This window comes from Mustela lutreola, chromosome 5 (genome assembly GCF_030435805.1).
Source record: "Mustela lutreola isolate mMusLut2 chromosome 5, mMusLut2.pri, whole genome shotgun sequence".
Classification (NCBI taxonomy): Eukaryota; Metazoa; Chordata; class Mammalia; order Carnivora; family Mustelidae; genus Mustela; species Mustela lutreola.
The window spans coordinates 101,827,232-101,844,991 of NC_081294.1; the positions used below are offsets into that span (position 1 = coordinate 101,827,232).

Below are 17,760 nucleotides of genomic sequence, written 5' to 3' on the forward strand. Positions count from 1 at the left end.
GAAGGCATAGAAAGCAGAAACAAAAATAGTGTTCAGCACAAATTGGGTCATAAATTCAGGGCAGATACAGAACTGGCCTCAATAAAGACCTTGCTAAGAAAGTTGTAAGCAAAAAGAAAAATGGCACACCACTGAGGTTTTGAAGCGTATGCTCTGCCCTGAATAAAGAAAACCTAAGGTTCTGCTTGGTAGCTTCAATTCTTAAGGACACAGGGATGATGTTTTTGAAACATTTTCTAAAGGGGTTTTGTTCTCAGTAAATTCTTCCAATCAATGCATCTTTCATTTTCCTGCCCTTACAACCTTCTCTACCTGCCTCTCATTTTTCCTCCATTAAAGCTGAATTTGAAGGGCACCTGGCTGGCTCAGTTGGAAGAGTAAGTGACTCTTGATCTCAGGGTTATGAGTTCAAGCCCCACACTGGGTATAGAGATTACTAAAAATAAATAACTAAATAAACTTTTTTAAAAAACAAACAAAAACAGAATTTGACACTGAGATTTACCACCTCGTGAGAGGTCAAAATCCAGTGAGAATAAAGCAACCACATTTCTAAATATAATTTTTTTTACTATCAATTTTTTAAACTTCTAGTGGAGACTAGTCTAGAAAACCAAGACTCTTCTGATTTGCAAAAAAACAGGCTTTTGAAAGATAAAAGATTTTCTGAGGTTCAAAAACTTGGTTTTAAATATCAAGTGCTAGAGAGGCACCTGGTTAAGCCTCCAATTCTCAGTTCTCTCTCCCTCTCCCCCAGCCTTTCTCTCTCATATATGTATTTCTATATATATAGAAATATATAAATATAGCAGGGTGCCTACATAGCTCAGTTTGTCGAGCAACTGACTCTTGTTTTCAACTCAGGTCATGATTTCAGGGTAGTGAGATCAAGTCCCATGTGGGATGCTGCACTTAGGACAGCGTCTCCTTGACATTCTCTTCTTTCTCTCCCTCTCCCTCTACCCCTCCCCCACACTCACTCTCTAAATAAATAAATAAAATCTTTTTTAAAAAATCAAGTACTAGCCTTCTGTGTAACCTATATATAAAGTTTATCCATAAATAATAGTTTGGGGGAGGGAAAACTTTCTCTCCACTGGAAAGGGAAGAGATTAAAAAATCTTGGTGGGAGTGGAGTGTTGACAAATGGGGGGACACTAGTGTTCATTGCTAGTCTATTCTGCCCTATCCCACACCTGTCCCAGGCCTGCTTCAAGCCCCACCCCCAAGCCCCACCCACACGTTCTGCCTCACACCTGCTCCAAGGTGTGCCTGAAAGCCGTGCCCATGTGCCTAAATACTCTGAAGGGGTTCCAGAGTAGAGAAGTCTGCTTGAAATCCCAGCACAGCAAGTTTTTCTGAAGGCAGTTCATTGGCCAATGCCCCAGGGGTTAAAGCTGAGCCAGTGATGTGTCCGTAAGGAGTCCCACCACTCTGGCCAAGCAGAGGAAGGGCCAACGTACCAGACGTGGTCTCCTGGTTGGACCATGGCAGAGGCAGAGTTTGGAGTGGTGCTGGGGGTGTTGGAGGTAGAGGGCTGACAGGAAGAAGCACCTGGACATAACTGCAGAAACTAGGAGAACTGAGGCCAGTGACCTTTAAAGACCACCAGGCCAGGGCTCCTAGGTGGCCCAGTGGTTAATTGTCTGACTCTTGGTTTCAGCTCAGATCATGATCTCAGGGCAGTGGGATTGAGCCCATGTGGGGCTCTGTGCTCACTGTGGATTCTGCTTCAAATTCTTTCTCTCTTCCTCTCCCTAGGCCCCTCCCCACTCATGCTCTCTCTCCCAAATAAATAAAATCTTTAAAAAACAACAACAACAAACCGTAAGGCCAATGACATCTCATAGAGTGCCACTCAGAGCCAGAGGATTTCCCTCAACCCATTTTGCAAAGTCTGCCAACATCTCCCATGGGTGAACTCAGATGCTGACCCCAGAGCCAGGGAAGGGGGCAGAACCCTGCACATGACTGCATCTAGGCAGGAAATGACTGAGTCATGGCTAACTAGACTATTTCCCTTGAATTGGTAAGATTGAATTTTGTGGGCCCAAGGAGAATAGGATGTAGTGGCAGAGATTAAGTCTGACTGTGAATTTTTACCCATTACATACTACTAAGCTAACAGAAAAATGAAATAAGTCAATTAGAAAAAGACAATTACATATGATCTCACTGATATGTGGAATTTAAGAAACAAAACAGAGGATCATAGGAGAAGAGAGGGAAAAATAAAAAAAATGAAATCTGAAAGGGAGACAAACCTTAAGGAGATTCTTAATCATAAGAAACAAACCAAGATTTGCTGGGGGGCGGGGGGCGGTGAGGTGGAGGGATGGAGTAACTGGGTGATGGGAATTAAGGAGGGCATGTGATGTAATGAGCAGTGGGTGCTATATATAACTGATGAACTACTAAATTCTACCCCTGAAACTAATAATACACTGCATGTTAATTAATTGCATTTAAATTTTTTTTAAAAATTAACCCAGCAGAAAGTTTAGCCTTCACCAAAAGCAAAATAAATCCAGAAACGGCCGGGGGGTTAGGGGGAGGCATGCGGGGAGAGGGCAGGGAGCACAGATACTGCCACCTATTAACTATGGTATCCTTTTAAACTTCTTCCGCACAAAATAATATAAATATAGTAGTACTAGAAATCCTCTTGGTAATTTAAGCTATAGTCCCATCAGTGAATACATGTCACCTTTGAAATTTTTGAGGCTATCTAAGGTTCTATTCCAGCAGTTTACTTGAATATTAGAATTATCTTTAAAATTTCAAAATAAATGAGCTGAGCATTTCTTTTTTTTTTTTTTTTTGCTTTTCGCATTTTATTGACTACAGGGGAGGGGCCTCCTCCGTGTCATAGGGCGTGCTCACAAGTTCTTCAGCCACTCCAAGCTGGGGCCCTGGGGGTCCTGAGGGTGGCTGGGCACATCAGGCATGTTCCCATCATCCCGAACGGGCACTGGATAGTTGTAGGGTGTGACCTGGTTGATCATGGCGGCGTATTTGGTGAAGGGGCTGAGAGCCGGCAGAATTATAGCGAGGCCCCCGATGGTGAAGGACGCGACCAGCACCGGCTCCTTGGCCCAGGCATCCTTGAGGAAAGTGGCGAGTCTCCCGGCCATCTTGGTCGCAGCGTCGGCGGCAGCGGCCGAGCTGAGCATTTCAAAGTGCTGATCTGATCATGTCAGTTCTCCCCAATTTCCACCTCATGAGAGCAGGAGCTGATCTGCCTTTGCTCACCACTTTTTGAAAGTTCAAGTTACATCACATTGTTTTTATGAAAGAGGTCCTATTTGCACTAAGCAAAAGAAATCAGAAGAGGATTTTTGCTTTTATGAAAAAGGTGGAAAATCGCAAAAAGCGTCTAGCATTTGTTTTGCAATGAGTCCGTGTAGAGGCAGTGGGAGACCTAGGAAGCAAGAGTGGCATCCCCGGTCTCCTTGCTTGGGAGCCCGAGCTGCTCCCTCAGCTCGAGCTGCCAGAACTTTGACCTGTGTCTGTCAATACCTGTGCTTTATCCCAATTTATTTTGTGCATCTGTTAGCAAGATGGGTCCTATGGTACCAGAAAAGTGAGGTTTTGGAGGGGGGGGGCCTCTGGGCACACTCAGAAAGTTTTCCATATAAATTAATGAGAATGGCTTCCTCACTTTACACCACTTTGGCTCATGAAAAGTTTCATGGGAATACTACTTTCTGATGGCAAGGAAAAATCTGTAATCCTAACACCTAGCAGGGAGGGGTGGCACCTAGTAGGTCCTCATTTGTTGGATGAATGCAAAAGTGAATTAACTAATGTGATGAGACAGGTGAATTTCTGACTCATTCTAGCTTTAAATTCTTAAGCTAACTGAGTCACATGTACTTTCTCAGATGAAGGATGACAAAGATCTCCTTGAATTTCAAGTAATTTGACCTGGTGAACCTCTGCAGTAGCTGAGAAATGGCTGCTGTGTTTCTGTTCTATGAATTGCAGGCCTGGGTATCCCAAGTATATTTATACATGCATATTAATCCAGTCTATTTAATACAGTTCTTGATCCCTGAAATCTAATTAACAAAGGCATTACTTTATTGAAAATTTGTGAGTTCAAATTTAGACCAGGGTAAATATTAAGGTAAGATGAGATATAATTCTTTCATGTTGCAATTAAAATGAAAATTTATAGAACTGGACATGTAAGAAAAAATACATATATAAGTAACATTCTACTAAGGTCAGGTAGTGTGAATGAACACTCTTTCACCCAGGTTGGTCTGTAGAGGAATTACTTTATGTTCCTGATGAAACCTTTTCCCTAAAAAGAGAAGCAAAAACATCAGCTTTTGTTTTCATTCCCTGACCATTTGTTCATCTCTGCATTCTTTGAAACACACGTGAATATATTTTATAGATTTAGGACCATCTATAAAACACCTTTCTGGAAGTTCCCACTTTTGCAGCACTTGTAGGATTTAAGACTCTTATTTTTTGCTCATATTTTGTGGAGAATTAAGTATTGCAAATCCTTGCTCCCCATCTACCAAAATTTCTCCTGCAGTAATTAAAGTCTTTATCAGCATCATCATGTGCTACATGATGATGTAGTCTCCCTCAAAATAAATGTATGGGGGGAAATTCCTCTCAGTGATAGGCAAACAGCAATTATTATTCCCTGTTATTAAAATGCTCTCAGTTAATTGCACAGATACCAGTGGAGAGATTACCTTAAAAGGCTGGAGACTAAAAGAAGGGAGTTAGGCAGAGTCTTAAACCTTCTGGGCTAATTTGGAGAACAGTTTACAGAGTGATTTAGTAAATATTTGTGAAGAACCATTAACACTGAGTAAACAATTCCATGCAGGCAAAGAAAAAAAAATGTATTTAAATAATTGTAAAAGAAACTCCTGAAATACTGAAAATGAATTATTTCTAAATGAAAACAGCCCAAATAACATTCACAGAAGAATACTACTAACCACATTTTCTAAGCATTCTTTGTTGTATATATACACACAGTTTATCATCCTGGACTGTATTTATGAAAAACACATGTTCAAATTAAAAAAAAAAAAAAAAAAAGCCACTGTTTTCACCCAGGATTATTTTACAGAGAATTCAGAGAGCTCAGTCCTTTCTTAGCATCTATCCTATCTCAGTCTCAACAGAAAGGAGATTTTACTGTTTGCTACGTGCTGATAACACACGAACTTGCCAAGGTCTGGTGCCATGCTTTCATCGACAAGGTGGAGGAAGAAAGAACACATTAAATGAGGAAGTTCTGAGATTTCGCTTCACCTGCGAATGACGGCTAAAGCTAGCCAGGCGACATGAAAATGAAGTGTCTTGGAAGGCTTCCTGACTCAATTAAAATCCAACTTTGATGAAATACTTTGTTAAAGGGGAACATGGTGTCTCTTCAGTGAAAACTGTGCAGGACAGCTGCTACGGGGGAAGCAGGTGGCTGAGTCAACCCTGAGGGCTTCAGAAATATTAATATTAAAACCTCTCACATTTCACTCAAGTTCAGGGCAGCTTCCTAATGCCTGGAGGAAGACGGAGCAGGAAACTCACAAACCACAAAGCAGGGCATACCTTCTAATTTGGCCGGAGCTCGGTCTGTTGTCTGAATCCCTCTCAGCCTCTCTCTTTGCTGTTAGCTCACAAAGGCGCGGCCTCAGTTTCAAAGCTGACTGCTTCCGCTCAGCATTGCAGAGACATAACATGTCATCAGAACACAGGGGTTTGCCAGGGCCATGATTTGTTTGTCTAGACTGGTCATTGAACTCTGTTTATTACTAAACATCATGTGGAATGGGCAGCAAATCAAAGGGGTTTCTGGGAACCTACGAGGCCTGTCTCCCCAAGCCAGGGGTACACATGGACCTCCTTCCTTCTCAGTTTCCACGACCTGGAGAGGACTACCTTTCCCAGGACCTGGGGTCTGTGACCACTAGCCTAACTTTTCATCTTTTGTTGACCCAGGGATGTGACCCCAGGTCACTGGTAACCTTCAGAGCCCCTATCCACTATTGTTGGAGTATGCAGAGCCCTATGTTCTAGGCAGCTTCGTGGAGAGTTCGTGACGAACGACTAATGATTAACATTGGAAAATGAACCTGAGAGGAAAATGCTACCAATCACAGCAAAACGGTCTGTCAAAGAGCAGAGGGCCGGGGCGGGGCAGGGAAGGGCAGGGTGGGGAGCACATAAATGATATCCTCTTTTCAAGATACAAATGTGGTATTTAAAAGAACTCTTTAGGTTTGGTTTTAGAAAGACACATAATGAATAGATACAGTTTCATTTTTATGGATAATTGTTTAGCTTAATTGATTATGAATACATAAGTTCTCTGAAAGATTTAATCTAGAAGATAAAATGAAGACTCAAGGCTTTTGTCACAAAACAATGTGTGACAAGGTTTTGGTTTTTTGTTGTTGTTGTTGTTGTTTTAAAGAAAAAGCACTTCTGTTGCTTATAAGAACAAAATTGCTTCACACAAAAATCAGTTATTGAATTTGTGTTTCTTTTCTACCTGGAATTAACAGCTTTCACACAAAGTAAGCAATACAAAATAGCACTCCCAAAGAGTCCTGCTTCTCTACTGTAACAATTTAGTGGTCAACATCAGACAGAGAAACTGAAAGGATCAAAAAAACAAAACCAAACAAAACAAAAAACACCCACAACCTGAAATCATAGCCAGGGCCACTTGGCCCTCTCATTGTGGAAGTCTCCAGTCCCCCAGCAGAGCATCTGGCCTAGCCATTCGGCTGTTTTCTGTCCACACACACACAGATCCAGACCTGTATCATCCCAGAGGGCTGAATCAGCAACTACGGGCCTCCAAGTCCTCTGACAACTAGTTCTAGGGAAATTCCAGAGGAAGTGAGGGCGAGAGAGGAGGACCCCAACCAAGATGTGCCTGAGACCCATCCTGATCAAGGTCCTTGGGAGGACTTCCCCAAAACCCAAACAACAAAGAAGACCGAAAGGTGCCACCCCAGTGAATCTGAGGTGATGGGATGATAAGCACGACATGAGGAACAGGGGCTTCGAGGGCGGCTTCAGCCCTTTCAGAAATGTACCAGGGAAATCAAGGTGCCTTAGTATTATCAACGCTGTCATGAATATGTAACATAGTTTTGTGATTTGAGGAATCAGTGTATCATTTATGACTCGGAATCAGATTCCATTTGCCCAGCCAAATGGCAAGGGTTATACTCCTGGGGGCCAGGGGGCACACTTCTGTTTTTCCTCTCCCTCTCTTCCCCTCAGCCGCCACCAGGCAGATGCCTATAATGCTGAACCGCTGGCTGAATTAAACTGAATAAATTCAATGGAGCTTTCACAACTCTGAGACAAAATAGCAAATAGTTGTTTCATTTAGTTTCATACAATAAGTCATTTTCTTTAAAGGTTGACAGGGATATTAGATCCGAGTAGGAAGAACAGAAATGTGTGAGAAAGAATCTCCCCGACCTAATTTGGACACTGATTTTTTCCCTTCCTTTCCTTTTGAAACTAAATCTTTTTAGAGAGAGAGAAGGAGAGGTGGGAGAAGGGGCAGAGAGAGGAAAGAGAATCTTAAGCAGGCCCTGCGTCCAGCGTGGAGTCTGACCCCAGGGCTCGATCTCACGACCCTGCAATCATAATGTGAGCTGAAATCAAGGGTTGGGCACTTAACGAAGTCACCCATGCTCCCCTAAACTAAATCTTTACACAGAAGGTACTAAGTTATAATTTAACTCTCAAGTTAACTGGGAGTCCATTAGTCTTTCAAGTCTTACAAACACAAAGGGCTTTAATGATTTTTTTTTTAACTAAAGAGAGAAAAAACCAGCTGTATGAAAATCACTTCTCCCAGTAACACAGATACCCTGACCAATCAAAGAGAGTTCTGTGAGATCTTTACCCATAGGACCCTTTCATAAGAATAGCACAGGAAACTCTCAACAATCCGCACAAATTGAACTTCGACAAACACAGAGAATCCTGGCACAAGTGATTCTGCTTATATAGTTAAATCATTTGAGCACTTAAGTAATATAAGTTCCCTCCTAAAAGGTGGATTTTTAGCCAAGTCAGTTCTCAGTTTCAATCAGACCGAATTTAATGCATAAACATCTTCTTCCACCACAATAAAGAGACAGAAAAGATATTCCATAAGCAATCATAACAATCTAGTTGGAAGAGACACAGTTTTTACTGGGAGCGCCCCCCAGAAACACGTCCATCCTTGAAGACTATACACTCACACAGGGGACCCGTGAGCACACAAAATCTGTATATAGTCATTCTTTAAAGGCAGCAGAGGACTCCTTTACAAGGAAATAATCCTTAAAAAAGAAAAAGAGGGAAAGAAAGACAGTGATCACTGCTAAATTACAGGATTATAAATAATTTTGCTTGGCTCTTTTTCATATCTTCCAAGTTCTTACACAAAGACTTTTACCTTTAAAATCAGAAAAAAAAAAAAAAAAAAAAAAAAAAAAAAAAAAACCCAGACATCTATTTCTTTAAACTAAAGAAATCTTATGATAGAATCCAAGGTGAAGAATGGGCTCAATACTGAGACAACCCATTCCTTTCCTTTGTGTGAATTAGGAAAAGTCAACACCTGGGGGCAAACACAGCTCCCCCTACTCCCAGAATCCAGCTCCTTACCCCTCCATTGAGCACCCAACTGTGCTTTCCTCCTCAGTCCTGTCTGCTCCAGATTCTGTTCCAACAAGTTCCGCTTCTGCTCTCACTCGCACCTGTGTGGGAACCATGGGACTCACCCAGGGTCCGCGATCCTCACACACTGACCGGGAATTTGATATCAGGTGCTATGAAATCGACACCAGCCTTGATGTTTCACTCACATATCCTGCCTCAAGAAGGCACCCAAGACAGTTATATCCTGAGAAATAGAATGATGTCTGTCTCAGCATGCAGGAATACCAGAGAGCGCTTCACTAAGTAAATAAAGGGTATGGCTCTGGGGACAGATAAGGAGAAAACACCTGTTTTCTGGCCCCTTTCTGCACCTGCAACTTAGACCGACCTTCACTCCCTGCAGCTTTGGGGCCTCAAACCCTCAACATCCAGTTACATCTCTTTTTAGTTCTAAAATAATGCCCCTACCCAGCCACCCCCAGAACACTACTGACACCCTCCTAAATGACCGTGCAAATCCTCACGGCTGTGAGCAACGCAGTCACTTGTAGTCACTCTAAAGGGCACACAGGTCTGCTCTGGAAGTTCTGTGTCTTTCAGAGCATTCTGCTGCCTGGCTAGATCTGGATTGCGCACTCAGAGCCCTCCACTCTTTCCATGTCAGCCAAACCTCCACGGTAACCCGGAGACGTCGTGAGAAATGAAACATCCGCATCCTCAGAGGGAGGGACACCAGGTGACCTATGAATAAGAAGAGCAAGGAGGAAGAGGGGGCCTGCTACCTAGCGAGACAAATGAAGCCGTTTAAGGCTGGCCATCCAGACTACCTACGTAATTTGCAGAGCTCATTACAAAATGAAAATGCAGCCCCCCCCTTCCAAAAAGCATCAAGAATATCAAGACCGCCACAGCAGAGCATAAAGCAAGTATGGGGCCCTTCCCAAGAGCAGGACCCTGTGTGACCGCACAGGTCACAAACCCACAAAGTTTATTCTGCTGGCTGTCTGTGGGGGAAGCCACTGGCCTTTCTGTCCAAATAAGCAGCAGATGGGCTTCAGAGAAAAAAATCATGAAATAGCTAGAGTCTCGAAACAAACATTGACAGGCAAAAAGCTGTACATCCCAGCTCAGTCTCTTATCTACAGAGAGTACAAGGCATTATTAGGAACTTTTAAAAAAAATTTTTGGAAAATGGGAAATCAATAGTGCCCAACATCACAATAATAGGTCTTGAACTTGGCAGCTCCTGTTCTGTAACTGGTGAGCATGTTTAATGTACCCCTCAATCCAATTTAGGAGGATAGTTTTTATTATAACAAAAGTGGATGGAATTGAAATCACTTTGAAAAAAAAAAATACAAAGTCATAATTTCCTCCCCTGGTGTACTCATGTTCAGATGGAAGTTAGTTATGAAATGAATAAAATGTACCTTTTTGGGGCAGCCAAGGACAACACTAAGAGCCTTCACTGCCGGGAAATCCCTGAGCCAGCTGGGAGCTGAGATCCCACCCAGACCACCTTCCTGGTATTCTGTAGCTTCCCACATTAGCATGGTTCCCCCCGGGTCTCAGCACGGAGGGATAAATATATCTACATACATATTTTTCAACCAATTCTTTTTAACGCTCAAAAAGTAGTTAGAGCTGACTTTTTTAAACAAAATTCGTAGGATTCGCCATCTCTCCAAACTGGATTCTCCATCCTTAATAACCAGTTAAAGAAAATGTCCAGGCCCCTATTCCGCAGCCTACAAAGGCCCGAAACTGCTTTGCAATCAGATCACCTTTTAGGACAAAAGAGAAAACATCAAAAATCCTAAAACTGGCCTTTAAAAAGTCCTGCTGAAGTGGATGAACGGTCTGTTGAGCTGTGAAAACATACTCGGGCCTCAGATGAGACTGTCTTTGGGTTTCAAACATATAAGCCACATTGTTATTAATGATCTGGGATATACACTGAGAGGTCCTACCTGCTCACACAGCTAACCCCCATACCCTACAGTTCCTCTTCTGGGGGACTAAGCAAAATAGGCCCTTCCTTATTCTGAATAGCTGTATTTTTTATGGAAAGCAGGGAAATGGAACACGGTCAACGACCTACTGTGTGCTAAGTTCTAGCTTAAGTGCTTTCTTTCACAAAAGGCATCTCCTCTCTTCCCTCCACTTTAAGATGGCTTTCTTAAGGTCACTCAGCTGTTCTGCAGTGGAGATGGGGTCTGAACTCACCTCAGCAGGGACCTAAACCTTCTTCCCCCTCTACTACCAGGAAGCCCCGGTGCTTCCTGAGCCAAAGGCCTGTTCTGTAGATGGACTGCAGACCCCACAACCTGGAAGGGAGGGGCTGACCATGGTGGGCACAGCTCGAAATTTGTCCTCCCTCCACACTGGGAGCAGCCCAAGCCTGAACACAGAATAAAGGCCAGAGGCTATGGCGATCAGAGCAGGCCAGTAAAGCAGTTACACAGAGCAAAAGGTGTCCGAGCTGGTGAGTGGAGGCCAGCCTGGAGGAGGCCAGGAGCCTGCACTGTGCAAATATCTACACACGGTCAGCCCAGCTACAAGTGGGAAATCTCTAGGGAGAGGAAGGAAGTCCCTGTCATCAGCGTATTAACTGAGTGTGCACCGTGAGAAGTAATACATCCCGCAGGTGAAGAGTTCGCTGCTGGGTTCAAAGACTAGTTCAACTCTTAACTACCTGAGTGACCTTGGACAGCTAAATTAAACTGTCTGCCTCAGTCGCTGTTCAGTACCAAAGAGAGAGGTTTTGAACGCTCAAATGCTTGAATACAGATAAAGCACATGGAACAGTACCTAGGATCCAGAGCAGGTGGGAATTAGAGATTATTATGTACCAAGTACCTTTGGAAACAGGCCTCAGACACGTCCCCTTTTCTGGGACAGAACCCCCTCAGTCCCTTCTGTAGGTTCAACATGAAGAACATTCTCATGGCAGAAGTGGGTCCCTTCTTATCGGGTGCTTCTGAGAAAACCAGTCAAATCACTGGCGCTGAAACTATTTGCAAATTCCAGGGAAGTGTGGTGGGGAAGGTGCAATTCCCTCTCCCTTATGATTGTAATAAAATGCTTGGGTGCCGCCAGGGGACTTGCCATACCCCAAACCAATCCCGAGAGCTCCCCAAGGCGAGGGCCAACCTGCTAACCAGAAGAACTTTCCCAGTGTGAAGCCCATCAGCCGGAGACTTGGTTTTCCTCTACCGCTCACACGAAGATTAATGGTTCGATTTGCAGCTGCTTCTAGTGCTGGAGGGATCCCTTCTCTCTCCCTGGTCATTTAACCCTGGGCTGGCCTGAGGACTTGCGGTTAATGGGGCAGGTGGGGAAGCCATTTGTTTCCGCTTGACTGAGTGTGTTAACACTGATCTGCTACTCTATCGTGTGGTGTCTCAACGTCTTAATCTCAGTCACGCTTTGATGGAATGTTCCTCTCCCCCAGGCTTCTAACAAGGCCAGGTATTGGCTATCTAGAAACCCATAGCTTCCCTGAATGCCCGGCTTGTGGCTTCCAAGGATCCAGTACTTAAGGAGATAAATATCTAAAGTAAGCTTTAAAAAATGAGAATATGGGGCGCCTGGGTGGCTCAGTTGGTTGGACGACTGCCTTTGGCTCAGGTCATGATCCTGGAGTCCCAGGATCGAGTCCCACCTCAGGCTCCCAGCTCCATGGGAAGACTGCTTCTCCCTCTGACCTTCTCCTCACTCATGTTCTCTCTCACTGTCTCTCTCTCAAATAAATAAATAAAATCTTAAAAAAATAAAAATAAAAAATGAGAATATGCAACGGCACCCCTGCTTACCAAAATGGTTGCTGTCTTTTATAGTACCGATATCTTCAAATGCACCTTTGCTTAGGGACATGAGTGTTTGTAAGATGACAAGAAAGGCTTTTGTTCTGCTTGTTAGTCACTCTGCAACCTTCTTTTTCCATCTACCCCACCCAGCTCTTTCTTCTTCTGTTCACTCTCTGTGCACCACAGTTACTAAGACCCCTTTCAATCTTTTCATCCCCTTCAGTAACAACGTTTTTAGTGCCAGGACATAATTAGATGTTTTTACCCACGATCACCACACAGAATCCAGAAAATTTGGTAAACACAGGGTAGAAGTCTACTCCGTGGGGGCTGGCCTTCTTATGCACTGATAGATCCCATGGAACACGGGCAGCTTGACTGACTCTCATAACCATATATGCTGCAATGGAAGGGGATTTGTCTGAGTGAGCAGGGGAGCAAAACAGAAAGTTCCCAGCCAGGTGTTCCCACCACTTCAAATGGGAGACTTCTACTGGCTTTGCCTGCGACCCTTTGGCTGTTCACAGTTTTCGTGGCCTCTCTGTTGATTATGAGAGGCCTCCAATAAATCGAGATGGTGAAGACAACAGGACTCCTCCTCTACCCCGTACCCTAGGGTTTATGTGTGGGGAGCCAATTCTTCATGTTTCTCTCACATTTTACCTGTCTTAATCAGTAAGCCATTGACTGCCCTTGGTCCTGGACTACCTTTTCAGGCATGTTTGTACAATAATCTTATGAACCTGTAAAAAGTTTAGGAAAAAAGAGGTAGTTTCTCTCTGCAGAGCTTACGTCCCCTGATAAAAGATTCGGTTTCCCTGAACTCAGGTGTCATTTCCTGTAACACAATCCACTCCCTGGGTAACAATCAGCTGGTCCTCTTATGACTGTGTAAGGATTGAGGCTCAAGGAACCAGTTCAAAAATGCTGATGCTCAGGCTGTTGCTTATGCCGTGAGTGATAAACTGTTCATCTCTGAAGATGAAACTGTTCATCTTCTTCCAGCATCCATGAAACCAAGGCAGGTTAACTTGGTAGCTTGTGAGTAGGGTAAAGTCTGACGCCCTTTGCAGTTCTGGACAATAGATTATAATGACAGCAAGTCATTTTGGCACACATGCAAACATTGATTAGGAAGCAGGTCCAGAAGAGTCCCATAATCTGTTCTCTTAATGAGCTTGGGTCCCACCTTCCTAGCCCCTAGGCATGCAAACAACTACCCCGGTTACCTGGGGCAGATGTGGCAAGATTCAGCTAATACTCTGGATGAAATGACAGAATCGCACATCAAATGACAGGATGTAGGACTGAATTGGAGCTCTAGGCCGAGAATGCTATGCCAAAAGGTATTAGTCTTCTGGACTCGCCAGATTTTCTTATATTCTATTCATGCAAATATAATTTCTACCCAGTGCGCATAAATCAAATGACAGTTCTCTCTCCAATAAATGATTTCTAACATTCCTTTATAACAATTAATGAATCATTGATGACAGATCTCCTTGACGTGGGCTTGTAGTAACCGCCTCAGGATATGAATTTCCAATTAGGACTTTCAAATGCTAACTTTACTACCCCTGGAGTATGAATCCCTGATTGGAAGACTCTTCAGATGTTTAATCTACCCTAGGATTTCATTTAAATCAGCACATCACACACAGTTCACTCTCTCTGTCCAAAGTATCTTAACGTAAGTGACAACACTTGAATGGAGGCATTTTGTTTTTTGAAGATACAGCTTCTGGTCCACACAGCTCTTCCCTCTTTCCCTTCTCTGTATTCTCTTCACCAGAAGAGTATTTGGTTGGCTCTTTTGGCTCATAGAGCCAGGGATCTCTGGCACAAATGGCATACTAGTAAGGGTCAGGTACAGTCCCATGTAACTCAATTAACTTCCATCCTTTAAACAGAGTTTCAAACCTGAATGACTCAACCTCTTTCCCCTCCCTTCAGGTTGCCGAGCTCCTTTGGTAGCCCCAATTCTTGGCACACGTTCGTTCATTCATTCAACAGATAGTGATTTAAATACCTACAGATTCCATGCTGGCTCAGGACCCTTACTGCCACACAATCAGCTTTTCTTCTGGTCCACAGATTCTTTTATCATTTGCTGGAGAGAAGTAGAGTCCTAATCCTTTCCTTCTGGAGATTAAATACTTTGAAAATCTCAGCGATCTTGTCCCATGGTAGACTCCAAGTTTACTACCAGGACCCCTCGGGGTCACGAAACAGAAAGACTCACACACCAAATCAACATGCTCATACTGCCCAATATATTAAATTCACTTAAACACGTGGCAAGATATGTGGCAAAAACACGAGTTCGGTTAGCACACTTGGGATATCAGCAAGGTGGGAGGACTGTGCCACCTGAATCCTAGTCACATAGTGATCTTACGTCCTCTCTTCTCTCTCTTTCCCTTTCTCTCCCCTATATGAGCCGCCTTCACTACTACTATGCTTAGAAAGATCCGAATTGAGGTAGGCTAGAGACACACTCTGGCTCTCTCAGAGATTCAGGGACAAGTACTCTCCTGGCCAATAGCTGTAATTTGCCAAATGAACAACTTTGGATTTTATTCACTTTTCTTGGACTACACATAGGTGGGTCCACAGTGGGCCTATAAAAGCTATCACGAACGGATGCCAGTTTAGGGGTGACACAGCTGTCAATGCAGGAGAGATCAAATATTAGGGTTGATCTTTCTATTCCTTCTTTATCTAAAAGTAACCCTCTTCTTTGTTCCATTAGATATTCCATTCTGTTTTTAGCGTGTCTTACAGGTTACTAATTTACTTACTACCCATATCTAACATAGCTCATAAATTCTCCTTATACAGCGCTCTTGCTTCCTCATTCTCTGCATGCCTGATCCATCCAGTGAGTTTTGTCTGTATCTCATAAGCTGCTGCTTACAGTTAGGCACACTTAGCACATTATGACTCTTAAACGTCCCATTTGTTTTCCTTGTACTATTTGAATATTCTCAAATAATAAAGATAATACCCATTACAGATATCCTAAATGAAAATGTAGACTACAAAACAATATATAAAATGATTGTAGGCACTTAAGGATATGCATGTACTTGGATAATTGGAAGGTAATACATATAAATTGAAAAAATATGCTAGGATAGTGATACTCCTGAGTTAACTTTCCCTTCAAAATTTTCTTTAATATTGTTTGTATAATATTTTTAGGAACATACATTATTTTTAAGTAGGTTGACAATCCATAAATACCATAAAAAGTTCCTTTTGACCAAGTATTCAGGCAGGAAGTATTTATCTACAAAGTCTATCTAAAGTTTAAGGGGTTTGATGAAATAAACTGAACTCTTGGAGAAACACATGGACCATAAACCACTTATTTCCCTAAGAAAAGGCTCAAACCACACAGGCTCTTTACTTATTTTATAGCAAAATTTTTAGGCAATGCATTTAGCTATGTTTTTTGCCTTTTTTAAAAAAGTAACTACTGAGGGGTGCCTGGGTGGCTCAAGTCAATTAAGTGTCTGACTTTGGCTCAGGTCATCATCCCAGGGTCCTGAGATCAAGCCCCACGTTGGGCTCGCTGCTCAGTGGAGAATCTTCTTGTCCTTCTCCCTCTGCCCCTCCCCCATCTCATGCTCTCTCTCTGTTTCTCAAATAAATAAAATGTTTAAATAAAAAAAGTAGCTACTTTTTTACTAGACAGACTTTACTTTTTTTCTATTAGACAGAAATTACCTGTCTAGTAATGCTTTACTTCTGTTTATAAAATTTCACTTGAAATTTCAAGATAATGTAATGAAAATTAAAATGACTCACTTTTTAGTAGAATTTCCCCTTTACTGGAATGATTAAAGCAAATACTATTAGACTTTCTCTCTCTTTCTCTGTTTATCACCTAAAGAGCACTTTTAGCCCTCAGTTATAATGGTCCAGGTTAATTTCTTACATTCCTATTTATGCCATGAATCCGTTTCTCAAAAGACACAGAGATTTTAAAAAAGGGACCTGGAATCTTGAAACTCTTAGAATTTCTTTAGACAGATCTCCATTGTAAATGGAAGAAACACGTAATCAGTTTTCAAGGTGGAGGGTTCCAAAGGAATGAGCCTTGGCGATTTCCAGCTAAAGTTCTGCCAAACCCACTTGCAGTTTAGTGAGAACTGAGCTGTCCTTCCCTCATTGCCCAGCAATTTGACTTCCCTGTGTGATGACATGAAGAGATAGACGTGTTCAAACCTTATCTTTTGGATTTTGCTAAACTGCCCAAGTTGAAGAGTGTGTAACATGAGCAAGGACAGACATCCTTAGCTTGAAATTTTCAAATGCCAAGGAAGAAATTTAGAATGTTCTTGATATGAGAAAGGTTTATCTTTTTAAAGCAGTCAAATGCTTAGGCAGCTAGACACTCCATGACACACACAGATAGTTTTTCAGGTTAAGTTTTTGGTGGTTCAAATACAACCTCTCTCTTAGTATTTATCACTATTAAAGCTAGTGTCCCAGCTCTAATACAGATTTTGTTTGCTTAAAATCTCACTGAATCCACATGTGGTGAAGAAGAGCTGTTAGTCCCATCAAACATGAGCTGACAAAATCATTAATTCTGGTAAAATCATCATGCAATTTTGTTTGTTCAAAGGCAATCTTTTCGATCACATTATGTGTGACTGAAGAACATTTTAAAGAGGAAAAGAGATTTGTTTTAGAGAAACAACAATTCTCAGAGGGAACTCTAAATTTAGTATTAGTTGAGAAATGATAGTCGACCTGGGAATTTGATATATGAGAGGAAAAGTGATGATACTTCTTTTTTAAACCGGTAGACCTTATACATTAAGTACAGCATGGTCATGAAAATATTCCCCCTGGGGGATGAGTCCAAGTGGGCTCCCATTGTTCAGTCTAATATTAAAATTCTTATTATAATTGCTTTTAGGGACATTTTCCATGAAGAAAAGAATATCAGAATATTATAACTGAGCTTGTTTGAGCTCCTACTTTATTCACTGAGCCTGGCCCCTAAGGATTTGGATAATTGAAAAGAATAAATTCATTTTCCACATATAGAGATTTGCCACCACTGAGTATTTGGAGAGAATGCCAGAGGGGCAAGAGAACTTTAGCAAACTGTGAGGCTTTGAAAAAGCTAACACTCACTTCCTTGGACGAGTATGTCCTGGTGTGTTGTGTTGAAAATAAACAAGGTCCCTTATCTCCATGCTGAGCAGAATGTGCTCTCTGGGATTTGGCTCTCACAAGACAGCTGAACGTAGGTGGTGCAGGCCCCAGAGGTCTTCCT

At 42.4% G+C, this 17,760-nt stretch overlaps 1 protein-coding gene and 1 long non-coding RNA gene across 2 annotated transcripts in view; both read right to left on the minus strand.

The window, feature by feature from the left end:
- LOC131832351 (uncharacterized) overlaps positions 1 to 5,698 on the minus strand; it is a 138,919-nt gene extending 133,221 nt beyond the window's left edge. Inside the window, exon 1 of the long non-coding RNA XR_009354008.1 lies at positions 5,587 to 5,698. This is a non-coding gene — a long non-coding RNA (uncharacterized LOC131832351). The remainder of the gene's footprint in view (positions 1 to 5,586) is intronic.
- Positions 2,833 to 3,188, minus strand: LOC131832350 (NADH dehydrogenase [ubiquinone] 1 alpha subcomplex subunit 3-like). Its single transcript, XM_059175240.1, has one exon. It carries the CDS (start codon positions 3,171 to 3,173, stop codon positions 2,880 to 2,882), a length of 294 nt encoding a protein of 97 aa, XP_059031223.1. The 5' UTR covers positions 3,174 to 3,188; the 3' UTR covers positions 2,833 to 2,879.
- Positions 5,699 to 17,760: the final 12,062 nt, after the last annotated feature.

Coding starts and splice junctions, on each gene's coding strand:
- LOC131832350 (XM_059175240.1), bottom strand. CDS start 3,173: ATGCTCAGCTCGGCCGCTGCCGCCGACGCTGCGACCAAGATGGCCGGG.